The sequence below is a fragment of the Hyla sarda genome, chromosome 5 (assembly GCF_029499605.1).
Source record: "Hyla sarda isolate aHylSar1 chromosome 5, aHylSar1.hap1, whole genome shotgun sequence".
In the NCBI taxonomy this organism is placed as follows: Eukaryota; Metazoa; Chordata; class Amphibia; order Anura; family Hylidae; genus Hyla; species Hyla sarda.
In genome coordinates this window covers 45,872,677-45,899,011 of record NC_079193.1, presented here as the reverse complement: position 1 = coordinate 45,899,011, position 26,335 = coordinate 45,872,677, and the positions used below count along the sequence as shown (strand labels likewise).

General features: G+C 42.6%; 1 protein-coding gene across 4 annotated transcripts in view; it reads right to left on the bottom strand.

The window, feature by feature from the left end:
- ZEB1 (zinc finger E-box binding homeobox 1) overlaps positions 1 to 26,335 on the bottom strand; it is a 155,441-nt gene that overhangs the window by 45,139 nt on the left and 83,967 nt on the right. For 3 of the 4 annotated variants that reach the window (XM_056519437.1, XM_056519440.1, XM_056519439.1), the window contains exons 2-3: positions 8,335 to 8,529; positions 49 to 111 (exon numbers count right to left, since the gene is read on the bottom strand). In XM_056519437.1, the coding sequence (XP_056375412.1) occupies positions 49 to 111; positions 8,335 to 8,529 (258 nt within the window). Of the gene's footprint in view, positions 1 to 48; positions 112 to 8,334; positions 8,530 to 22,349; positions 22,384 to 26,335 lie in introns of those variants that run through there. The other variant, XM_056519436.1, reaches the window with a different exon arrangement.

Sequence of the window (26,335 nt, the reverse complement as noted above, 5' to 3'; positions counted from 1 at the left end):
TACTCTACTGGAGATAAAAGCCAACAAAAAGAGAAATAATCAAGTTACCTGCGCTTCCTAGATCATCCACTTCAGCTTCAGGCCCCAGGATTTCATTGCCATCTGTTCCATCTGTAAAATAGAAACATAATTCTTAATAAATGAATAAATAAAATAAATCCCACTGTTCAGATGGCCACATACGTATAAGCACATAGAATATATTTGGCAACGCAGCGTCTACATCTTCAGACGTCAGAGGCACGAGGTCAAAACAAATCCATCATATCACATTGACTTAACACCTCGTCCAGTTACTGAAGTGAGCCCATATCTCCCTCCAAGTCACAGAGGCGTCCCGGCACGCAGTCTGCGCTCCCTCCATAGAAAACAGATTTTGCAACAGCTAAAAATAATAATTTATTTTTTATACCTTTGTTAAAATCATCTAAACCCCATGATATTTTTCACATGACCTCTCTTGCACAAGTGCAGTATCCACCATCCGCAATGGGAAAATGTCTCAAAGTGCAACTCCACGCTAGTTATAAATAGCCAACTGGTGTGCCAAGGTATTCGCTTGTGTTCTTCCCCTTTTCTAAGTTTAGCCGAGTCAAGCATGTTCTCCTAAGGAGGCTATTTGTATACGAACGTTCACAGCAACTGCTATTGATTCTCTTAAATATTCATTGTAATCTCTGTTGTAACGCGGATTGTACTCACTGATGAATACTGGAGAATTATACTACAGACATATTAGGCCCCAACGAAAAGATGTACCAGGGCTCGCCACCTACCACGTATAATACTTGGGTCTTATATGGCAGATGGGACTTTGGACTCTATCAGGAGCCAGGGACCAAAATGCAATGGATATGCAGTCATGCCTATGGTCATCTCTATAAAACTGGAGTCTTAGGATTCGTTCACACAGGCGGATTTTTTTTGCGGGTTTCTCACTGCGCATTTTAAAGGGGGCGGGCTCTTCTCGGCTGTCCGCAGCAGATTTTCCAATGAGGAATTTACGCTGCGGAAAATCCGCCGCAGTCCCTACTGACTTCAATGGGGCTTGCGGCAAATCTTGCGCGGACAGCCGAGAAGAGCCCGCCCCCTTTCAAATACGCAGCGGGAAACCCACAAAAAAATTAGCCGATGTGAACATACCCTTAGAGTACATTCACGCGCTCGGATTTTCGCAGCGTATTTAGCTGCAGATCCGCTGGTGAAGGCCCCACTCTATGCTGGCTTTACATGTGCCTGCTGGTAGGGGCAATACGCCGCTATGAGCAGACACACTGCAGCGATGTGCGCGGCGTACTCACACATCGCGGCCACTCTCCCTGCTCTGAGTTAGGCAGAGAGCTCCCGCGATGTGCGAGTATACTGCGACTCGCACATCGCAGTGTGTCTGCTGGTAGCGGCGTATTGCTACTACAAGCAGGCACATGTACAGACAGCATAGAGCGGGCCTTCACCAGCGGATCCGCAGCGTGAATGTACCCTTAGGGTTCACACATACGCAGATTTGATGCGCAGGATTTTCTGCTGCAGACTTCAATGTAATCTAAATGACTGAACACAGCTTCTAATCTGCAGTTACAAATCCTGCGCATCAAATCTGCAGAGGATCCTGTATGTGTGAATACACCCTTAGCAGTGGATTTCTCTTTTTCCTTTGCGGTGTACACCCATAACACGTCAATGAATCCAAGACGACTATAATTAAAAGCAGAATTCTAGTTAATTATTACAGTGCATGAATTAATCCCGGAGGATCGTTATGCCGACCAAGTAAAGAGATAAACAGTGATTTTATATAAGCGACGCCATTACCAGCTGACAGATAGTAACCCTCAAAGTTTCCATGTGGAATCTTTCAACTGGGATGGGGCCTCCACATATAATTTACCCAGCCCTAAAGGTCAGTTTGCCGTATAAGATTTCTGACTAAATGACCTTTAAGTTTCCCAATAGAAACTTTATATAAAATCAATAGTACAAATGAATGCTAGAAACCTTCTAATATAGCACATCAGAAAAAAATGCCTCTCTCTACTTTCCTGCTGACCCCCCCCCCCCCAAACTTATCATTCAATCTAAAAAACTGCTAAAAGTCTCTGGACTCAATTAAACGAGAATTCCAGCCAAAACTAACTTACCCCCTATGCACAGGACAGGGGATAAGTAGCTGATCGCGTGGGGGGGGGGGTCTGAATATCTTCCCACCCCCGCGATCTCTGGATCCTGTGGATAGGGGATAAGTCAGTTTTGGCTGGTGTTCTCCTTTAAGTATCAGGATTACAGCTGCCCATAAAAGTCTATGGAGAGGGAAGGGAGATGGGACGTGAGACAGAAAGTTCTAGTAAGTGATAACCTCCACCACTTCAATTCCAATGCTTCATTGGTCCTAAGTGATCCTTATTTCCTTATCCCAGTGGTCCCCATCCCAGTCCTCAAGGCCCACCAGCATTCAGTGTTTTTTTCAGTTACACCAATGGAATAGAAGAGGAAAAAAATAAAATCCTGGACTGTTGTTGGGCCTTGAGGACTGGGTAGGTGACCTCTGCCTTTTCCCACATCAGTGATGCCACCTACAGCCACCTGACTGCAGTGGTCAGATGCAGGTCTGTTTGTCATGTCACCACTGTGGCATAAGTAAAGACTGGCTGGGACTTCTAGTGCATCAAGGCAACCAAACATGCCCTGTGCGAACACAGGCTAATCAGGTTTGCAGCACTGCTTTGTGGCACATGTTATGGACTCAAAAGGTTTTCTCCTGCAACTATTTTTCCAGTAATGCCTTTAATCTGGTTTAAACTTGTCATTCGAGATGAGCGAATTTACGGTAAATTCGATTCATCACGAACTTCTCAGCTCGGCAGTTGATGACTTTTCCTGCATAAATTAGTTCAGGTGCTCCGATGGGCTGGAAAAGGTGGATACAGTCCTAGGAGACTCTTTCCTAGGACTGTATCCACCTTTTCCAGCCCACCGGAGCACCTGAAAGCTGAACTCATTTACGCAGGAAAAGTCATCAACTGCCGAGCCGAGAAGTTCGTGACGAATCGAATTTACTGTAAATTCGCTTATCTCTACTTGTCAGGACCAGGAATTTTTCCACCTTAGTTTAGTGAACGGTAGAGAAGATGAGAAAGTGTTTTCCAAAACAGACATAAAAGAGGATAGAACTGTTAGATACAAAGACAGGAGGATGATAGAGAGGAGGGAATTGTGGCAAAATGACACCTCCACATATTTTAGGTTATTGTACAATATATGTGACAGGCAGCAAATGGGAAGACTGACAAAGAGGAACCAGACAAGTGAGCTGCAGAATTTACAATGAATTACTGGAGCCATCTCGGGAAATTATTATAATTTTATTTTTATTTTTTTTAAAGCGTTGTGGTTTTTATCTCCAACCGAATCTTCACACACCTGTCTGAACTGGTAAGGAGTGTGGGAGCGGATGAAAGATTGCCATTAAAGGTCTCGCAGAAGGAAATTGGTTTAACAGGTGGGCACATCATATCATGTTGGTTGTTATTTGTTAATATGTTTTTAGATGACATGATCTGTATATTAAAGGGGTACTCCGGTGGATAACTTTTTTTTTTTACACCGTATTTTTCGTCATATAAGACGCACCCAATTTTAAAGGAGGAAAATCTAGAATACAATTTTAAGTGTAGGACAGTGATCTTCAACCAGCGAACCTCCAGATGTTGCAAAACTACAACTCCCAGCATGCCCGGACAGCCGTTGGCTGTCCGGGCATGCTGGGAGTTGTAGTTTTGCAACATCTGGAGGTCCGCAGGTTGAAGACCACTGGTATAGGAGGTAATACTTGCGTGTCCCCGCCGCTCCGGACACGTCACCGCTGCCCTGGATGTCGCCCTGCATCGCTGTCGCTGCGTCCCCGGGGTGTCGCAGTCGCTCTGCTGCCCGGTATCCTCGTTGTCTGTCGCCGTAATCGCGACAAAGGAGAGCACCGGCCATGCAGGGAATCCTGGCACGGAGCAGACACCGAGGAGGCAGGTAAGGTCCCTCCCGGTGCAGCCGGGTTAGTGTCACTTTCCCTTCAGACGCGGCGGTCAGCTTTGATCGCCGCGTCTGAAGGGTTAATACAGGGCATCATCGCGATTGGTGATGTCCTGTATTAGCCGCGGGTCCCGCCTGGACTGACTTGATAGGACAGGGTTTTAATGTGTATTTGGCTATTCGCCGTTTAAGACGCACCAACTTTTCCCCCCCAGTTTTGGGGAAGAAAAAGTGAGTCTTATACGGCGAAAAATACGGTAACTCAACTGGTGCCAGAAAGTTAAACAGATTTGTAATTTACTTCTATTAAAAAATCTTAATCCTCCCAGTATTTATTAGCGGCTGCATACTACAGAGGAAATTATTTTCTTTTGGGATTTCTTTTCTGTCACGACCACAGTGCTCTCTGCTGACACCTCTGTCCATTTAAGGAACTGTCCAGAGCAGCATGTGTTTGCTATGGGGATTTTCTCCTGCTCTGGACGGTTCCTGACATGGACAGAGGTTTCAGCAGAGAGCACTGTGGTCAGACAGAAAAGAGTTCCAAAAAGAAAAGAATTTCCTCTATAGTATACAGCTGCTAATAAGTACTGGAAGGATTAAGATTTCTTTAATAGAAGTAATTTACAAATCTAACATTTGAGAGAGCATGGAAAATAAGCGGCACTCACCACAACCAGCTAGCGACAACTTCTTTATTTCTTAGGCGTGCAGTAAAACATGCAGGTGCAGGGAGACAAGGACGCCGGGGAATCCGGCTGACTGGTCACAGCCGTATCGTGCTTCCGCACTTCGTCAGACCATGGATGGTCTGACGAAGTGCGGAAGCACGATACGGCTGTGACCAGTCAGCCGGATTCCCCGGCGTCCTTGTCTCCCTGCACCTGCATGTTTTACTGCACGCCTAAGAAATAAAGAAGTTGTTGCTAGCTGGTTGTGGTGAGTGCCGCTTATTTTCCATGCTCTCTCAAATGTTTGATCCATGACTCTGTCCTGGCTGAGCACCCCACAAGCAGCGACATACATACACACCTGTTCCATCAAGAGCGAATATCAGGCTGCATGGTTGGCTGTGCCGAACGCTGTTTCTCACTACAAGAATTTACAAATCTGTTTAACTTTCTAGCATCATGATTTAAAAATAAATAAAAAATAAAAAAAAGTTTTCCACCGGAGTACCGCTTTAGAGGGATACTCCAGTGGAATTTTTTTTTTTTTCATATCAACCAGAAAGTTAAACAGATTTGAAAATTAAGAAGAGAGCAGGTAGATGCCAGCGATTAAAGGGGTAGTACAGTGGTGAAAAACGTATCCCCTATCCTAAGGATAGGGGATAAGTTTCAGATCGCGGGGGGTCCGACCGCTGGGGCCCCCTGCAATCTCTCTGTACAGGGCCCCGGCTCTCCGCCCAGATAGCGGGTGTCGACCACCGCACGAAGCGGCGGCTGACACGCCCCCTCAATACATCTCAATGGCAGAGCCGGAGATTGCCGAAGGCAGCGCTTCGGCTCTGCCATAGAGTTGTATTGAGGGGGCGTGTCTGCCGCCGCCTCGTGCGGAGGTCGACACGCCCCCTTCCCGCGGGCTGTCGGGGCTCCGTACAGGAGATCGCAGGGGGTCCCAGCGGTCGGACCCCCCGCGATCTGCAACTTATCCCCTATCCTTAGTATAGGGGATAAGTTACTACCACTGAGTCACCACTGGACTATTCCTTTAAGGAACTTCCCCTTTATTAGATCCACGTTAAAAACATCGACATGGAGAGACTTCAATATAACAAGCGATTAAAATCCCAGGAATCAGCGCCAAGCATACTGCTTGGCGCTGATTCCTGGGATTTTAATCGCGTGTTATATTGAAGTCTCTCCATGTCGATGTTTTTAACGTGGATCTAATAAAGGTGAAGTTTCTTAATCGCTGGCATCTACCTGCTTTCTTCTTATCCTTGGAGGACTATTTTGCCGTGCGGTGGCCGGGTGAGCTGACTATCTTCTATTTTTGCAGATTTGAAAATTACTTCTATTTAAAAATCTTAATTCTTCCAGTACTTATCGGCTGCTTTAGGATCCACAGGAAGTTTTATTTCTTTCTGGAATTCTTTTCTGTCTGACCACAGTGCTCTCTGCTGACACCTCTGTCCATGTCAGGAACTGTCCAGAGTACAAGAAAATCTCCATAGCAAACCTCTCCAACTCTGGACAGTTCCTCATACAGACAGAGGTGTCAGCATAGAGCACTGAATAGAACAACTCAACTAACAGCTCAATATTTGCTTAGAAGTGTGGGTCTCTGACATGCGAGGGACTTGGCCAGCTGCTCATCTAAAAGCCCTACACACTCCCACTAGGCTTTAAACAAGGTCATGACTATATTTGTCTGCTCCGCCTTGGATGGCACTAGAGAAGAAGCTGGTGAAAGGACGCTTCCAGAAGAACCTGCCCAGCATTACTTAGATATAGGTAGGTAGCATAGATATAGGTGTACAGCATATGACCTAGGCCAGTGGTCTCAGACTGTTGCCCTCCAGATTCTTGGAGTTGAAGTTTTGCAATATCTGGAGGGCAACTGTTTGAGATCATGGACCAAGGCAATGAATATACCCCTTGGGCAGTAAAATAATGGCTTTGGCTACCCTGTGCCGTATTTTGTTGCTGCGTATTTTCCTTCCCATTGAAGTCAATAGGTAGCAAAAAATCAGCAAAATTAAAGGTCAATCTGAAAGTTGCTTCATCACTTGAAGCGACACACCTATGACTTCGATGCAACCTTTATTCACCTTATAGCCACAGGATAGGTGATAAATGTCTTAAATGCGGAAATCTTAGCAGTCAGACCCCCCTTTTTGAATAGAGAAGTGGTGCCACTCATTTCTAACACAATAAACAAATAAAAAAATCAGACATACCGTATTTTTCGCCGTATAAGACGCACTTTTTCTTCCCCAAAACTGGGGAGGAAAAAGTTGGTGCGTCTTATAAGGCAAATACACACCTATTACGGCGGTCCCTGCGGCCATCAACGGCCGGGACCCGCGGCTAATACAGGACATCACCGATCGCGGTGATGCCCTGTATTATCCCTTCTGACGAGGCGATCAAAGCTGACCACCGTTTCTGAAGCAAAAATAACACTAACCCGGCTGTTCAGTCGCGATTTCACCGCGGCGTCCCTAACAGCTTACAGGACACCGGGAGGGACCTTACCTTCCTCCTCGGTGTCTGCTCCGTGCCGGGATCCCCTGCATGGCCGGCACTCTCAGTCGTCATCACGTCATTGCGCACGCCGTCCCGTCATCCAATAGGAGCGGCGTGCATAGCGTCATTATGGCGGCGACGGAGATGCTATGGAGGGCAGCAGAGACGTTCCGGAGCGACGGGGACACCCCGGGGACGCGGCAACAGCGATGGAGGGCGACATCCAGGGCAGCGGTGACGGGTCCGGAGCGGCGGGGACACGCGAGTACTACCTCCTATACCAGTGGTCTTCAACCTGCGGACCTCCAGATGATGCAAAACTACAACTCCCGGCATGCCCGGACGGCCAACGGCTGTCCGGGCATGCTGGGAGTTGTAGTTTTGCAACATCTGAAGGTCCGAAGGTTGAAGATCACTGTCCTATACTTTACATTGGCCCTCATTTACTAAGAAAAATCGGGTTGTAAGTCTATGTTGCTTTCTTACCCGACTGCTTTTTTCCCCTGGTATTTATTATTATGTCGCATCCTGTTTGTCACACGTGCATTTTGTTGGTTTTGGTTTCCAACTCCTCTGAGCTGTCGGGAAAAAATCCACAACAATTCAACAAATTCGGGTTGGAAACCTTAATAAATACGTGGGAAAGCTCAGAAATGTCGGGTTACGCCCCTTTTTCGGGTTTGGGAGAATCCACATCGGGTCCGTCGGGAAAAAATGTTGCATCGTGTCGCAGACTGGAGCACGATGTCTGCGACATGGCGCAGACAAAGATGCGCCAAAAAAACCCGACAAAACGGGTTTAGAATAGTAAATGAGGGCCATTGTATTTGGTTCAGAATCTTTATTTTCTAGATTTTTATCCTATAAAATTAGGTGCGTCTTATATGACGAAAAATACGGTAAGTGCTTTTCATCCAGTTTAATATATTCCTTAGAAATTTGGATGTTGTGCCACAAAAGTGTGTGTAAAATAATAATAAAAAAAATAATATATAAATAAATATATATATATATATATATATATATATATATATATATATATATATACACATATATAATAAAAAATACCATAAAATAAGCTTCCATGCAGAACTTTCCCTCGAGCATTTATAAAGAATACCTTCATCGTCCCAACAAGTTTGCTTCACACTTTCGCTGCCTTCTGCTAATACTGTTTGGTCGGTTGGCAAGTCGTCTTCTGGCACGCTGCCTTCGCCATCTGCCGCATCTGTAACACTTTCCTCTTCCACTATGTGTAATTTGTCTTCATCATCAGAATCCGAATTTGCTTCTAACACATTGTTGTAATTGGTAACTGTGGCAGAAGAGAAAAAAAAAATAAAAAAATAAAAAGATTTATTTAAACGAATGTGTCTGACAACAATGATGTGCTAAAGTCATTACAATAACAGGTATTTACAACGAGATCATGTGGCACATTAGCGGAAAACACCAACAATTAGCTCCACGGCTCGGACCAGACTGGGAATTCTCAACTTCTACCGTAATTGGTATAACAAAACCCAACATTACGCCCTCATTCACTTAAAAAAAAATAAAAAAAAATTGATTAAAAAAAAAATTTAAAAAAAATTACCAAAACACCTTCATCTATTTCTTTTAACACATGAAGAAACGATTAGAAGAAATAACCATAAACAACATCTGGAAATTCGGCTTTCCAAAAGTCATTGCAAGTCAGAAGAAATAAGAGCAATTATATAGAGAGGCGTGAAATGATAGGGAGGAAAGCTAAAAGTTCATCCATGTAGTATTTATTATATACTTAAAGGGGTACTCTGGTGGAAAACTTTATTTTTATTTATTTATTTTTTTTTTTTTTAAATCAACTGGTGCCAGAAAGATAAACAGATTTGTAAATTACTTCTATAAAAAAAAAAAAAAATCTTTACCCTTCCAGTACTTATTAGCAGCTGTATAATACAGAGGCAATTCTTTTCACATTTCTTTTTTGTCTTGTCCACAGTGCTCTCTGCTGACACCTCTGTCCCTGTCAGGAACTGTCCAGAGCAGCATAGGTTTGCTATGAGGATTTTCTGCTGCTCTGGACAGTTCCTGACACGGAAAGAGGTGTCAGCAGAGAGCACTGTGGACAAGACAAAAAAGAAATTTAAAAAGAAAAGAATTTCCTCTGTAGTATACAGCTGCTTATAGGTACTGGAAGGGTAAATATTTTTTAATACAAGTAATTTACAAATCTGTTTAACTTTCTGGAGCCAGTAGATTTATATATTATTTTAAATTGTTTTTTCCTGGATAAGCCCTTTAAGCCTCATTTGCATTAGATTCTGATGACAAGCCCTATCTATCTAGTCATGGGCTTATATATAGCCCTGTTCTTCTGCTTTAGATTCCATATAAAACAAGCAATTTGTGAAATGACCAGCAATGCGGAACAGAATCCATATAAGATGTGTGGAATCTCTTCTACGACTTATTACTTGCTTATTTTTTATTTCAAAATTTTTTTTTTAATTCATTTGCCGATTACTTATGCCGCTGCACTTTCCGGACAAAGTAAAATTGCTCGCGTTGCTTTTAGAGTAGTTCAAGGACATCAAGTGGCCGGTTGACGCGGCCCTTAAAATGTTGATATTATTCAGCACATTACTGGATTTTATGAGAGCCCAATCCCATTTAGACTTCCTGGAACTAAGCCTCCTTTTTTGACCTCCTCCATTTCCAGCCTGCCGGCCATTTGTTTTACTTTAACCGTTTTTTTTTTGTTTTTTTTCTGCGATTTATATTTTATTAGGTTGTAGGTATTTTATAGGTTCCTTCTGCTATGCAACTTAAATCTAGGCTAAATTTAAATAATATAATCCTATATATACCGTAACTGAAAATGGTTTACACCCGGCTATATTATGGCGCACTGTAAAGCATACTTTGGAATGTACCTGATGCTTCGGGAAAAAGGGGGGAGACTTCTGGGACATGCTGGAGAGCTGTAAACTCTCAACATTTTTGGTGCTACCCTAATCTAGTTAGGGAGGACAGACCTGGCAAAGGAAGCCATGATAGCGACAAATTCGAGAGGTCAGGTCGTCATGCATTAGCAGGGTTACCATTTAGGGTATGAATTACTGACTAAATGGTGTAAGTGGGGCGTCTGGGGAGCACAGTTTATGATTAAAAAGGGGTACTCCCCTGGAAAACATTATTATTATTATTATTATTATTATTTTTAAATCAACTGGTGCTAGAAAGATAAACAGATTTGTAAATTACTTCTATTTAAAAATCTTAATCCTTCCAGTACTTATCAGCTGCTGTACACTCCACAGGAAGTTTTTTTCTTTTTACATTTCCTTTCTGTCTGACCACACTGCTCTCTGCTGACACCTCCTTCATTTTAGGAACTGTCCAGAGCAGGAGAGGTTTGCTATGGGGATTTGCTCCTACTCTGGACAGTTCCTAAAATGGACAGATGTGTCAGCAGAGAGCACTGGGGTCAGACAGAAAGGAAATTTAAAAAGAAAAAGAACTTCCTCTGAAACATACAGCAGCTGATAAGTACTGGAAGGGTTAAGATTTTTAAATAGAAGTCATTTACAAATTATTTTGGCACCAGATGATAAAAAAAAAAAAAAAAAGTTTTCCAGTGGAGTACCCCTTTAAAGAAGCACTCTAGTAATGTGAGTGTGCATGATATGGGGGGGGGGGGGGGAGGGTAACTAGTCAGTGTAATTTGTTGTATTCGATGCAGATGCATCGTATCTTATTACTTTAACCTGGTCATGTGATCACCAGTCTGACTCACAGGGCTTAAAAGGAATACTGACCGCTTGCTCCCCCCGCACTAGCCATCGGTGCTGGCTGATCAGTTTGATGCCTACTGTGCCCGGTCTGTCGATATCTTCATTTTTCCCTATATGCTAATGAGGTGCTAACTGGCACAGGCAGCGTTAACTGGCACTCAGAGTGCCAGTTAACGCCGCCTGTGCCAGTTAGCACTTTATTAGCATATAAGGAAAAACAAAGATATCAGCAGAACGGCCGGGCAGATCCAGGCACAGTAAGCATCAAACTGATCAGCGTCCCCCGCATCAGCCAGCACCACTGGTTAATGCGGGGGGAGCCAGAGTTTTCCTTTAATGTGTCAGAACAGGATGTCAGTCCCTTTCTGATGACATCATCACCTACCAGATCCCTCCCCACTCATCTGTTATCTAAGTCATCTAGATATATAGAAGGTATACATCTCCCCTGAGGCGGTGTTCACACATTGGCCCTGCTTTACTTAGAGTTTGGGGTTTTTTATTAGTGTGAAATATTCTCCCATGATTCCACTCTTTACTATTGGGACACACAGGTGGGGAATGTTCTGACCGGCTTTATCTTTGTGGGAATTTCCAGCCATGTAGTCACAGGATTTTGTGTTCATTTAAAGGGGTATTCCAGAATTTTTTTAATTTGACTACGCTACAGGGGCTGTAAAGTTAGTGTAGTTCATAATATAATGTCTGTACCTGTGTGGGATTGTGGTCTTGCAATTCTTCTGTGATTTTTGCCCCAATATTTCTTTTTAATAGCATACAAAATTACTCAGGTCTCGGGATTACCCAGGTTGCAGTGTGGCCGAGACATGACATCACAAGTTTGGATTTGCAAATACTGGTGCAGATAAAAATTGTGGTGCCCCGCACCACATCTAGAGCTCAACAACAGAAAAGCAGGTCAGGTTCACAATAGTACATAAGGACCATTGTGTTTTTTTGCTTTGGTTGTCCCAACCTCTTGGCAAAAATGGTGATATTTCACCACAATTTTCGGAAATTGCAGCAGAAAACAGTAAAAATGCAATAAGCGAACATAGCTTAAAGCATTACGGTAATTAAAAAAAAAAAAAAAAAAACACAACTTTTGACATGTCTATGTATCCATCTATGACATTAAACTAATTTTGGTTCTTTATAGTAATTGTCTTAATAACATAAAACACATCAAAACTGCACAGTGTAAACTGTGCCACTTACGAGTGTAAGGGCTCATTCATACGGCAGTCTGCCCCCGTAAAATCATGCCCATTATGCAATCCATTCGATACTTTTGCAAATCGGTTGCAAACCGCTGTAAAAAGGATCCCATTGATGTCAATAGGATTCTTCTACAGTCCTTTGTCAACAGTTTGCTTGCTATTCCATTTTTCTTTTGCTGGAGAAGAGACATAGCATGCAGTATTTTTTTTCTCCATCAAAAAAATAAAAAATAAATACGGAACAAAAATGGATATAATAAATTTAACATTGAAAAAAATCTTAATCCTTCCAGTACTTATTAGCTGCTGAATACTACAGAGGAAATGGTTTTCTTTTTGGAACACAAAAGAGCTCTCTGCTGACATCTCTGTCCATTTTAGGAGCTGTCCAGAGCAGCATAGGTTTTCTATGGGGATTTTCTCTTACTCTGTTGACACCTCTGTCCATTTTAAGAACTGTCCAGAGAACACTGTGGTCATGATGTCAGCAGAGAGCACTGTGTTCCAAAAAGAAAATAATTTCCTCTGTAGTATTCAGCAGCTAATAAGTACTGGAAGGATTAAGATTTTTTAATCGAAGTAATTTACAAATCCGTTTATCTGTTTTTACTTCTGAGCATGCTCAGAACAAAAAAAAAATTGTTCTTTAATTGAACAATAACGGATTCAAACGAATGCATGGATAACATCCGTTTTCATCTTTTCATCTTTTTACTTTTTTACAGTTTGTTTGTTAATCCTCAATAACGGGACGGAAGACGACGGCCGTGTGAACCTAGCCTAAGTTCACCTCGCTGAACTCAAGCATTAGCAGTCTGATCAGATGAACAGCCGCAGTAGCCACACCCAAAACCACAGCATTCATGGGAAATGTAGGCTGCATAAGGCTAAGTTTCCACTTGTTTTTTTGTGTGTTTTTTCCCCCCGCCAAAAAACGCCAAAACGGCCCCCATGGCGTTTTTTCATTGAGGTTAACTGTAAATCAATGAGAAATCGAAAAGTTATTTTTCCACTTTGCGTTTTTCAGTTTGGCGGGTTTTTTCCCCCACTTTTTTAGCTCCTTGGTGGTTTTGCAAAGTCTCAGCATGTTGAGCCTATGGCGTTTTTTCCCTGAAATCCTGGCGTTTTTCTCCCATAGAAGTGTATGGGAGTAAAAAAAAAAAAAAAAAAAAACAAGAAAAACGACAACATGTGGGTTTTAACTTTGGTGTTTTTGCGAAATTTAAATACATTTTTAAACAGGGATCAATTTATGTGGGCAGGCAGGGCACAAAAAATGTAGCAGACAATTAAAAATGTAGTGTTTTTCACTTTTCGTTTTACATTTTATAGGTAGTACTACTACTCCCAGCATGGAACAGACTGTCCATGATGGGAGTAGTAGTACCTGTACTAATTGACAGATCGCCCCAGGTGTCACTTCTGACACCCGTTGCGATCCTCCTGTATAATGTATAGATGCGGCCGGCCGCTCTTCTATGGTCCCTGCACTGCCGTATGTATACACACCTATTCATATTTCCCACAGAGCTGTGATTGGTCAGATGGTTCCAGCCAATCACAATTCTCTGTGGAAAATATAAATATATCAGTGCAGGGGACCAGGCAAGCTGTATCTATACATTATGCAGGAGGATCGCAACAGGTGTCAGAAGTGACACCCGGGGCGATTTGTCAGTTAGTACAGGTACTACTACTCCCATCATGGAACTGTGTGCCATGCTGGGGAGTAGTAGTACTACCTAAAATAATGAAAAAGAAAAAGTCAATAAACACACACTACATTTTTATAATTGTCGGCTACATTATTAGTGCCATGTCCACCCACATAAATTGATCCCTGTTTAAAAATTAATAAAAATGTTGTTATAAAAAAATATAAATTTCGTTAAATACATTTTTTTCCCCAACATTACTGCATCTTTTTTTTGGGGTACCCAACAAATTTCGAAAAAACGTCAAAGGGGCCAAAAATGCATTTTCCACTCAAAAGGCAAAAAAAACACAAGAAAAAAAAAACACCAAACACAGGAAAATGCATTGGCGTATTGTTCTTGCGTTTTTTTGGGCCACAAAAAAGCCAAGTCGAAACTTAGCCTAACAGAATTACTGTGTATAAAGGAATTGCAAACCAAAACCTCATGCCTGCTACATCAGTTAAAATATACAACTGTCCAAAGCAGAAGAGGTTTACTAGGGGGATGTGTTCCTTTTTTGACAATTCCTGACATGGACCGAGGTGTCAGCAGAGAGCACTGTGGTCAGACTGGAAAGCATACAGCAGCTGATAAGTACTGGAAGGGTTAAGATTTTTAATTAGTAATTTAAGTAATTTACAGATCTGTATTACTTTCTGGCACCAGTTGATTTGAAATAATTTTTTTCCACCGGAGTACCCTTTTAAATATATTAGGCAGGGGCAGGAGGTTAAAAGGGGTTCTCCTGCACTTAGACATCCTATTCCCTATCAAAAGGATAGGGGATAAGATGCCTGATCGCAGGGGTCCCGCCGCTGGGGACCCCCGTGATCTGGCACGCCGCACCCCGTTAAAATCAGTCCCCGGAGTATGTTCGCTCCTGGTCTGATTACTGTTGATCACGGGGCCGGAGCGTTGTGACGTCAAGGCTCCGCCCCATGTGACGTCACGCTCCGCCCCCTCAATGCAAGCCTATGGGAGGGAGCGTGACAGCTGTCACGCCCCCTCCCATAGGCTTGCATTGAGGGGGCGGAGCGTGAGATCACACGGGGCAGAGCCGTGACGTCGCACGGGGCAGAGCCGTGACGTCGCACCGCTCCGGCCCAGTTATCAACAATAATCAGACCAAGAGCGAACACGCTCCAGGGACTGATTTTAACGGGGTGCGGCGTGCAATAGGGATAAGATGTCTAAGTGCCGGAGAACCCCTTTAAAGAAGGACCATAGTAGAAAACATTTTGAGCTGCATGGCAGGTGTAGCGCGCTGTGAGGGCCGTTTTCAGAGTAGAGTTTGCTGGTAAAAAAAAAAATTGGTTATGTTCACCAAAATCTTGAATCCATTGGTCACCACATGTGGGAGCAGCTTCATCCTTCACACTGCGCAGCACTTCTTCACAATAAAATGTTTCCTACTGCAGCTAAATATTTTCATTTAAAGTATTGATCTGTAGAAGATTTATACTACTGCATCGATATGCGCCGGTTTTAATTTGTTCTGCAAGTTACGCAATTTATAATTCTAAAAACGTATTAATAGCCGCCTGGTGACAAGCTACCTCAGGGTTTTCTTAGCATGCAGATGTAAATCCCGACACTTGAATGGGTACGGCTCGCTATGTCTAGGCCTAAGCCCAGAGTAAATTTGATATAGGGATCAGAGGCTCTGTTACCAGCCGCCACTACAAGTTTATCTTCAAAACTGCCCTTTAATTTGACTTTCCAGTGCCAAATGAACCTACAACCCAGAGATTAATGCCCCCATGGCTCATGATAGAAGAAACAGATGTCTGTATAGAGATCATAAACAAGCTGTGGAAGATGAAGCAGCCACTTATTTTTGGAATGGTCTTGTAATCCAGAGAACGTCATAGCAGAGCGATATTTTACTATCACATAGTATCTGTGTACCGCACAATATACCGGCGTGAATGAATGTAACCTCTGTACAAAAATCTGCCTACCAAATCTCCCTACCTCACACGATACTTTCTTATGGGGGTTTATTTCATAGTGTTTTACACTAATTCTATTCACGTTAGTGGCCGGCTGCTTGGCCTTATCCAATATACGGGGGGTAATAGGTATAGCTGAAGTTTAAAAGGGTTATTCCAGGGAAAAAAATTTTTTATATCAACTGGCTCCACAGATTTGTAAATTACTTCTATTAAAAAATCTTAATCCTTTCAATAATCATCAGCTGCTGAAGTTGAGTTGTTGTTTTCTGTCTGGCAACAGTGCTCTCTGCTGACATCTCTGCTTGTCTCGGGAACTGGACAGAGTAGAAGAGGTTTTCTATGGGGATTTGTTTCTACTCTGGACAGTTCGCGAGACCCGTGTCATCAGAGAGCACTTAGACAGAAAAAAAAACAACTCATCTTCAGCAGCTCATAAGTACTGATAGGATTAAGATTTTTTAATAGAAGTAATTTACAAGTCTGTAACTTTCTGGAGCCAGTTGAGAGATATGTATATTTGGATAGGGGATAAGATGTCTGATCACGGGGGGTCCCAGCGGCCAGGACCACCCAGCGATCAGATGTCTAAGAGCGGAGTACCCCTTTAACCTAAACCCCTGACTGCCTCTGATTCACATATAATAGACAAGTGATTATAATAATCGGAACCCCTGAAGTGGATTTTATGCTCAAAAGAGTCACAAATAATACACTCTTAGGGTATGTTCACACTGCGGGGTGAACATACCCTAAGATACTGTTTTGCAGCCGCCACCGAAAATACTTCAGCGGCAGGATTGCTCCATCACCATTGAAGACTATGCAGTGCTTGCAGTATTCCGCGCAAAGAACATGTTCTTTATTTGCGCAGAACAATTTCAGAAGCCGAATTGTCTGCCTCTGAATTTCCTCAGTCTGAACGGGTCTCGTGGAAGACCCATTCACACTGATGGTAATGTTCATAGCGCGAAATTCTACTCGCGGAATTCTGCAGTGTGACCATACCCTAAAGTTACCCAGACTCCACCCATGTGTAATAGATTGGCCTAACCAGCCTATTTGCGTGGGTTTGGCCAACCAACTAACATGGGAGGTAATGATCAGGCATAGTGGATTTCAACAGCCTGATCCTTTTGCTCTAGAATAGATTATACGTAGTTGCTGACAATAACGAAAAGAAATGGCAGCATGAATGATCCAGCGATTGTGTAGACTTTTTAAGACATTGACAGGAATGTCAATAGGGATCACTATATTTCTCAAAGGTATCTTTCATAAGTTTTAACCAGGTTTTAGTAAGCGAATCTCATCCATGGAAGGTTGGGTGAGATATGGAAAACCTAGGAAATAATTAGAAATCCTGGTGGGAATTTGGTAAGTCCTGTTATCATGCCAGGAGTTTTAAGAACTGAAAAGCAGGTTTGGTAGTGGGGATTTTTATCCCCTTCCTGGGTCAGTCCAGATTTTCAGCATAGGTGCTGAGTCTGGTTATTGCTGGGCTCACAGAGTATGTAATCAAGGCTGCACTGAGATGCTGTTTGGTGAGCACCCTCAAAAAGAGGACATTTGCCTTTTATAACACATTTTTTGTGACTGTTTTCTTGAGTGGCTGGTAGTAAGCCACCTGTACAGAGAGGGAAGATTTTGTGTTGTTTAAAGGAAATCGGTTATGGGATTTTATCATATAATGCTAGGCAACACATTATATATGGTAAAATCTTCCACCTCATCATCCCAGGGAGGCGTTCCTGCCCGCAGGGATGGTGGGGATATGATGTTAGAAAGTGTTCCTTGCCAGCCATGTAAGTAGTTCCCTGGGTCAGGGAGCTATACTTACCTAGTCCCGTCTTCTCCGGCCGTAATTGTGCCCCCTCATCACCACTCTGCTCCCTAAGCAGACGGAGCAGAGCAATGATACGGACCGAGCCTGGGCTGTCAATCACAGCTGGAGCAGTGGGCTAGGTATACAAGTATAGCTCCCCAGCAAGGGCACTACTTACGGGGCTGGTAGGAAAGACTTTTTAACATCATATCCTCACCATCGCTGCGGGCAGGAAAGTTTCCCTGGGATGATGAGGAAGAAGATTTTACCACATAATGTGTTGCCACATGCTACACATGGTAAAATCGCATGACAGGATTCCTTTAAAAGGGGTACTCCGCTAACACGGGACAAGCAGTATTTTTTTTGTGCCTGTAGTTTGCAGTTTCCATTGACATTTGATATATTTTGGAGAATCCATCTGATCAGTTTATGTCTATGACAAACAATAACAATCCACTAATGTCTGACTGCAATAGTTTACACAGAATAAACACACAAAGTCACATAGTTACCGATAGACAACATGATGTGATCCCGCATACATGATGAGCTGAAAAATAGGTCATTTATACAATTCACGAGTTGCAAAACATATTTTTCTGCCTTGAATAAATAATAGCGCCAATGGAAAAACTAAAGCCACGTGAACCGCCAGAGGGAGACTAAGCCAATTATTTCACTTCTCCCTTTTCTACTTGCGCCAGGTAAATGAATCATTTAGTCCTTTAAAGTAGGATTCCAATGCTTTAGTGTACACATTAAAAGGAGCTGATTTAAACCCCTTACTGCAATAAAACTCCAAGCGCTGACTTTTGTTCTCCTGATGCGTGCATAGTAAATACATAATCAGAGTTCAGGACATTACGTTTTCACCTTCTGACTAGATTAGCTGTGATGTAGAACGGTGGAAATGCATCCATGCAGCAAAGTACAGAACAGAGAATAATGGTCCTGGTGCAAACAGAATATTAATCTGCTTCGACCGGCTAATTAAAAGTCCTTACAGGAAGACAGGAAACCCAGGAGCAAAAAGTCTCAGATTTCTACAGATTAAAGAGGTATTCCAGGTTTTTTTTTTTTGGTTTTTTTTTATCTGACAATGCTACAGGGCTGTAAAGTTAGTGTAGTCAATGATATAATGTCTGTATTTTTAGCAGCATTCAAAAGGAGTGTTGTCTCGGTCCTTTTCCAGGTTGCAGTGTGGCCTGAGATGCTGCATCAATAGCCAGGTGTTGAAAGGGAGCATGTCTGTGCTTCAAAGGTCGGAGCGATTGCTGGGTGGGAGGGGTATCATTTTTCACAGGGCTGCAGGAAATGCTAGTTTCAAGCACAGCACTGAAAGGAGACTAGATGTGCTGCAATGGCTTATGTGTGGGAGGGAGTCACCTCCCACCTAGAAATAAAGGATCCTGGAGATTGTAGTTTGAGGGAGGCCACAGAAACACGAAGCAGCTGGTTCATACAAACAAGCCAGCAGCGTGATGAGGACACAGGATACAGCCATTTACTACCAACACAAGCACAGATCCTTGGTAAACATATCCATTACTGGCTGACTGGTAATTAGTAAAAAGTCACCTTATGTTGAATAAACCCTTTACAACTTTACAATGAGTGCCTTCAAGAGAGGATAACAAAAATGTTATTGGCAATAAAGAAACACGACCAATTATTGCATGGGCATAGCAAATAGACGAGACAACGTAGAAAGGTCTGAGATCCTCCAGGAAGGTGGGCCCAAAAGAAAGAGAACAAATACGGCAAGATAAGATAAGACCTATACCTATAGCTAGTCTTAGCATTATAAAACTAATTTCTAGTTTCCCAACCACCATGCCTCCAGCTGTTGCAAGACTACAGCTGGATGACTCCCAGCATACCCAGGCACTTCCTATGTGTCTTTATGAAGAAAAGTAAGCCTCAACAGCAGAGACTGGCATCATCAGGATGGCACTGGCAGGGGATTGGCGGTAAAGCATCTCTCTAAAGCAGTGTTGCCCAGACAGCCGAAGGCTATTGGGGCATGCTGGAAGTTGTAGTTTTGCAACAGCTGAAAGCACCCTGGTTGGGAAACAATGCTTTAAAGGCTGTTGAGATAGCCCCTATAATAATGTACAAAGAGAAATAAAAAGTTAAAATAAGAAAAGAGAAAACAGATTAGAAAGAAAATAACACATTCTTCAGTATCTGTTTCTAATCAGAAAAAAATAAAAAAATAAAGGAACAACAGTTCAACAGTTTTAAAGGAAATGCATCACCTATTTATTTATTTTCTTTTTTTAACTGATTAGAAACAGGTACAAATTTTTTTCTAATCTAATTTCTTATTGTAATTTTCTTTCATTTTTGTTATTCATAATGCATTATTATTATGGGAGCAACTATCTAGACTGAGCTAAAAAAAAATAAAAAAAATAAAAAAAGGACTTCTGCAGAATCCCATAGAAGTTCAAAAACTGTCGCTTTCCGCTAATCACCACGAAACGCTGCTTTCCCATGGGTAGCGTGCAGCGTTGCGCCCCCACGAAAAGTGGCGACAAACCCTAACAAGACAGACACTACGGAAACAAAAAGGCCTTTGAATAGCTGTAGTAACTGACATACAACTCATCCTATAGCGACATTGTACAAAGGTTGGTTTTGCAACTCAGCAGCAGCTTTTCGACATCTAGAGATAGGTCCGTTTTTTTTCTGCGCTCATAAAGACGGTGGCGCCTGTTATTCTGAGCAGGACGATAACACCCAGGCTATGATGTGGCCCTGTCTACATTAACCTCCATTACCCACTGAAAGCCAGCTGTTTGGAACACTGTCATACTCCCCCCCGGCCGGAGCATTACATCATAAACGGCTTCCCAGATGCAGCCAGGGAAATTTAGCAGAGCCCTCTTTGTAATGGAATTAAAGAGTCTCCGTGGTAATCCTTTAACCCTTTATTAGCAACAGCTCTGTGGGTTACGCCCGCAAATTCCAGGACACATTTTTCCCCTGTTGAACCTGTACATTACATATACGTATATCTATTATTTCATTCCTATTGCATTGTTGACGGCAAAACTGATACCAACAAACGTCTGCACATAAATGATCACACGGGTCAGGAACCCCGTAACAAATCATGTTCTCTGTATGAATATCTGAGGACGCGTATATAACTGTAATTGAGCGCTAATGAGATGTTTGTTTACATGGGATAGCATATGGATTGCCCGTAACTTCTCCGATACAGAATGCCTACAGCCAACAAGAACAGCTGCGAAGGCTGAGACTTTGCTCCAAGCGGTCGTCCCCACTCGCTAATAACCATAGAAAAAAATATATAAGGTTAGTTACAATTATCATTGGAAGATACATTTTAGTTCTGACAATCGTAGGTTCCCCACCAGAAAATAAATGCAAATACACATATTTAGTCAAGAGTCAACCAAAACTGCTTGGTGTCCGGTCTTCATCTGGCTCTCCAGCAGGGGTCACTACTGATCTAACGTGCTGGGCCACAAGTTCTTAGGAAAAGAGGTGGACAGGCATGGAGGCTGGAGTGAAGATGCATACGACGCAATATCAGTTGTAGCCTATGGATAAGGGGGGCACTGTTTGGAAGAAAGCAGCCACATTGAACTAAATTCTATATCTCCCCTCTCTCCCTCTATCCATGGCCCTCTCTCTATCCACCTCTATCTCTCCGCATCGCTCTTGTTTTCCTTCTTCATCTCCCTATCTCTTTCTCCATCAATCTTTATCTCCCTTTCTGTCACTGAGGTGTTAAGAGTATTTTGAGAGGGCTCAGGCCCAAAACCCACTGGCGTCTTTCAGCAACTGACAGCTGTTAGCAAAAACCAACATGGAGCAATCTGAATACGGTGAGTAATTTATTTTTTTTAAGTAGCAAAACCTTAAAAAGCAAAAAAAAATAAAAAATAAAAGTTATATATATTTATTTATTTGGTATCAGAAATGTACAGAACCAAACATGTCAGCTTTACCATAAAGTGGTGAACTGTATAACCCACCCCCCACCACTAAAATATCTGCAAAATTGCATTTTTTTTTTCAGTTTAATGGTAAAAAAAAATGCTGCCAATAAAAAGCACAATTGGTAATGCAAAAAATAAAATAAAAACGTTGTTCTGATATGGCTCTGCTGATGGAAAAAAAAAAACATGAGTTATGGCTCTTAGAACCCCTAAAAAGCAATAAAAATACAAAACCATAAACTGTCTGCGCCTTAAAATGTTAAAGGGGTACTCCGGCCCCAAGACATCTTATCCCCTATCCCAAGGATAGGGTATAAGATGTCTGATCACAGGGGTCCCCTGCAATCTCTCATGCAGCACCCACCCACCACAGCAATCACGCCCCCTTCCATAGACTTGCATTGAGGGGGTGGGGCGTAATATCACACGGGGGGGTGGAGTCGTGACGTCACGATACTCCGGCCCCGTAGTCGCGAGGCTTCAGACTCGGAGCCTCAGTTGCTGGCGTGCTGCACACAGGTGGGTGCTGCATGAGCTATTGCAGGGGTCCCCAGTGGCGGGACCCCGCGATCAGACATCTTATCCCCTATCCTTTGGATAGGGGATAAGATGTCTTAGGACCGGAGTACCCCTTTAATGTTGTTCCTCATATTACTCTACTTTCTGCACAAGTAATCCCTACCTTGTCCATTAGTCTTTAACGTAGTAGTTTTCCCAACTGGTAGTTTTCCGATCTTTGGCTGAACACAATATTAAAAAATTAAATTAAATTAAAAAAAAGGATCAATTCAACAGAGCAATTTTCCATAATTTGTTTTATTACTCAAAGAAAAAAAAAAAAGAAGGGGAAATCAAAAGTCAAACCTACAAATAAAAAGTCCCTAAATAAATTGATAACCTGCATAGAGGGCAACGTAACAAAAGAAACAAACAGAAGAAAACCAAAAATAAAACAACAAGAGCGGAGCGGGGAAGCGGAACAGTTAAATGCCCAGAACAGACAAATGTTACTACATATAGCTCAAACCAATTAGGTAAGCAGTGAAGTGAAGAGGGAACAGGCAGGTCGGGGCTGTGGAGGTATTTATACCAGTCCGGAAACCACTGGCTATAAAAGGTAAGAAGCCAGCAATCCTGACACACTTGGGAGGCCTGCTGATTAACAAAGCTACAGGCCACACAGGAACCAGCCAAGGGAAAAAGAAAGGTAAAGATAAATTTCCTGGACACTATACAGCACCTACTATGAGGAATCACAGTCAAGGTTTACAACCTGGCGCCCGGCCAGCACTTGCTCCACAGAGGCAATGCAGGAACTAGAGTTTACCATTCTCCTCCAGCAACAACGTCAACCACTAAAACGGAAGGATTTCATATCGCACTTATCGGCACGTAACCATGCGGTGTCAGAATATTTAATCCAATTTGAAGGAGTCAATCTGAGGAGTCAGAATTTTTTATTTTTTTTTATGGCCTAAAATTACTGTGGGTGGGGTGGATTAAAACAAACTATTTAAACTCTAACCCTAACTGCACGCCATAACTAAAAGGTACTGCTTAAAATCTCAATAACAAAATATTGGATATTTTGAAAGAAAAAAAAATGTAAATAAAAGAAAAAAATGTATATTTACTAAAAGGGCTATTCTGGTAATAGTCACCTATCCACTGTACCAGTGATAACTGCTGGATCAGTTTAGGAGACAGAAGAGTATTATAGGAAGGGCCCTTTACAAACTAAAGATGTTGGTGAGACATCACTGATGTACTAGGGATCGAGCGATATCGATTTTTTTAGGGCAGATACCGATAATCTGTGGAAGTTAAGGCCAATAGCCGATAACTTATACCGGAATATTGGTATAAGTTATCGGCTATTTCTCCTCCACGCCATTATCTGTTCCTTGGGTCCGCGCTACTTATGGCTCCGGCGGTGTCCTGCGCTGTCACTGTGCACACTGACTGTGATGTCGCGTTGAGGACGTCACTCGTCATTGCGCAGCGCACAGCGTAACACAGGACGCTGCAGGAGTCAGAAGTAGCGCGGACCATGGGAACAGGTAATTATAAAACCGGGGATGGGGGAGGCAATGGGGCAGCGGCGGCGGCGGTCTCTGGACGGGGCGGTGGGGGGGGCCATTATCGGCAAGGTAATTGCCGATCCCGATAACATCCAAAATCATGAATATCGGCCGATAATAATCGGCCAAACCAATAATCGATCGATCCCTAGTTTGTACCTCTTTTTTTATGGTTGTGACCCTTGATCATAGTTATCAAAAACTTACAATTCAAAATGTTTTTCCCCAATTCTAAGATTTAAAAAGATGGACCAATTAAAAAGGGAATCTATCACTGGTTTCACGTTGCCTAAACCATGGGCAGCATGAATAACTGACAGGCTTCCCTATCACAATGGAAATGTTGTTTCAGAGTGATATTCGTTGTGTCTTCAGCCATCAATGCAGTTCCCAGTCATTGGGGCACTCCCTTGTGACTTGATTGATACATCTCTCCTTATTTGTGTATAGAGAAGATCTGTCATTAGGGCCAACCGGATGACTTTGAGGCACAGGTGTTCAGTGTGAATTGTATATGAAGGTGATAGGGAAGCCCTTCAGGGCTCCATGATCCTCCAGGTTCAGGCAACAAGAAACTGGTGACCGGTTCCCCGTTGACCCCGTCGCCAACAACAAATTTCCTTGCAACTGAGAAATTGGTTTAAAGGAGTACTCCACTTGCCAGCGTCACACCCCCTCCCATAGACTTGCATTGAGGGTGCGTGGCCATGACATCACGAGGGGCGTGGCCAACCACAGCAGCACGAAAACAGCCAGAAGTAGCACGGACCCCAGGAACAGGTAATTATAAAACAGAGGATGGGGGAGGCAATGGGGCAGCGGCGGTGGTCTCTGGCCGGAGAGGCGGGGTGGGGCATTATCGGCATATTGACAAGGTAATTGCAGATACTGAAAATGTCCAAAATGGTGAATATCGGCCAAACCAGTAATCGGTCGATCCCTACCAAATATGTTGGTGTTGTGTACTTGTGAATATGGACGTTATATTGTTCTGCTTTGCAAGACCAGCGGTGTTTCTGGTGCGGGGATGAATAGTTCAGGCACATACATTTATCCCTACAGCCTCCACTATAGATTAAACAAGTGCAACATCTTTGACAATGACCATGCAAAACTGCAATTGTTCCCTTGAGGCCTGGCTTTAATTTATTTTTATTTTATATTTTTATAAAAAAAATGATAGATCTGGGGGTACCATATCATGTCTATAGGGGGTACCTGCACTGTTTTCTTGCTGTGGTTTTAATATGCAGCACAGTGATGATCACAGGTTTGTGAGTTCTATAATGTAATAGGTTAGTCGAGTATTCTGGGATAGGGAAGGATACTCTAATCTGGAATGTACGGCCATCTTTAGAAACACAGGCTTAGATCAGAGGTGACCTTCCCATGAGATGGTCCTGTGGAGAGGTTTCTAAGTATTGAATAAAGCAGCTCCCCGATTATGTCCTGATCTTGCAATGGAGGGAGTGTTTATTGTGTAGAACGTTTAGGACCCTTTAAATGAAAGGTGAAATCACAATAAATAGAATAAAAGAGATGGCTGAAATCTTTGGCATTCAGGAACAGAATTTTATACATGTAAGTGATAACAACGAGAAGATGTTACAGACCATGTCTACAAATGTAAAAGTGGCCATCCCAAAACATATGTCCATGGGATAGGTTATGAAAATCCAGTGGCAAATTTATAGGGGTATTCAAGGAAAAAAAAAAAAAAAGTTTTATATATATCAACTGGGTCCAGAAAGTTAAACAGATTTGTAAATTACTTCTATTAAAAAATCTTAATCCTTTCAATAATTATCAGCTGCTGAAGTTGAGTTGTTGTTTTCTGTCTGGCAACAGTGCTCTCTGTGCAGTTCCCGAGACAAGCAGAGATGTCAGCAGAGTAGAAGAGGTTTGCTATGGGGATTTGCTTCTACTCTGGACAGTTCCCGAGAATCCTGTCATCAGAGAGCACTAAGACAGAAAAGAACAACTCAACTTCAGCAGCTCATAAGTACTGAAAGGATTAAGATTTTTTTTTTTTATAGAAAGTAATTTACAAATCAGTTTAACTTTCTGGAACCAGTTGATATATAAAAAGAGTTTTTTCCTGGATAACCCCTTTAACAAGAAAGAGGTTACAGGTTATGGCTGTCCGGCTGTCCTGAAAGATGTGTTCCATGGCTGTTGTTTCCTATTAGTTGTGAGGTATGGTGTGAATTAGTAGTCTGGATGCTGTCATTGTCTAGGTATTTGTGGGGTACGTAGGAAAGTCTATTTGTACAGATACCGTATCCATGACCAGGGTGTGATCAACTATGAGGGAGTATGCCAACTGTTCTAAAATGCATCATCTACCTTTTAAAGGGGTATTCCAGTTTTTTTTTTTATTTGACTATACTACAGGGGCTGTAAAGTTAGTGTAGTTCATAATATAGTGTCTGTGCCTGTGTGTGATGGTTTTCTCACAATTCTTATGTGATTTTCACCCCAATATTTATTTTTTACCAGCATACAAAATGACTGTTGTCTCAGATTTTTCCCAGGTTGCAATGCGGCCGAGACCTGACTCACTAGTCAGCTGATGACAGGGTCTGCT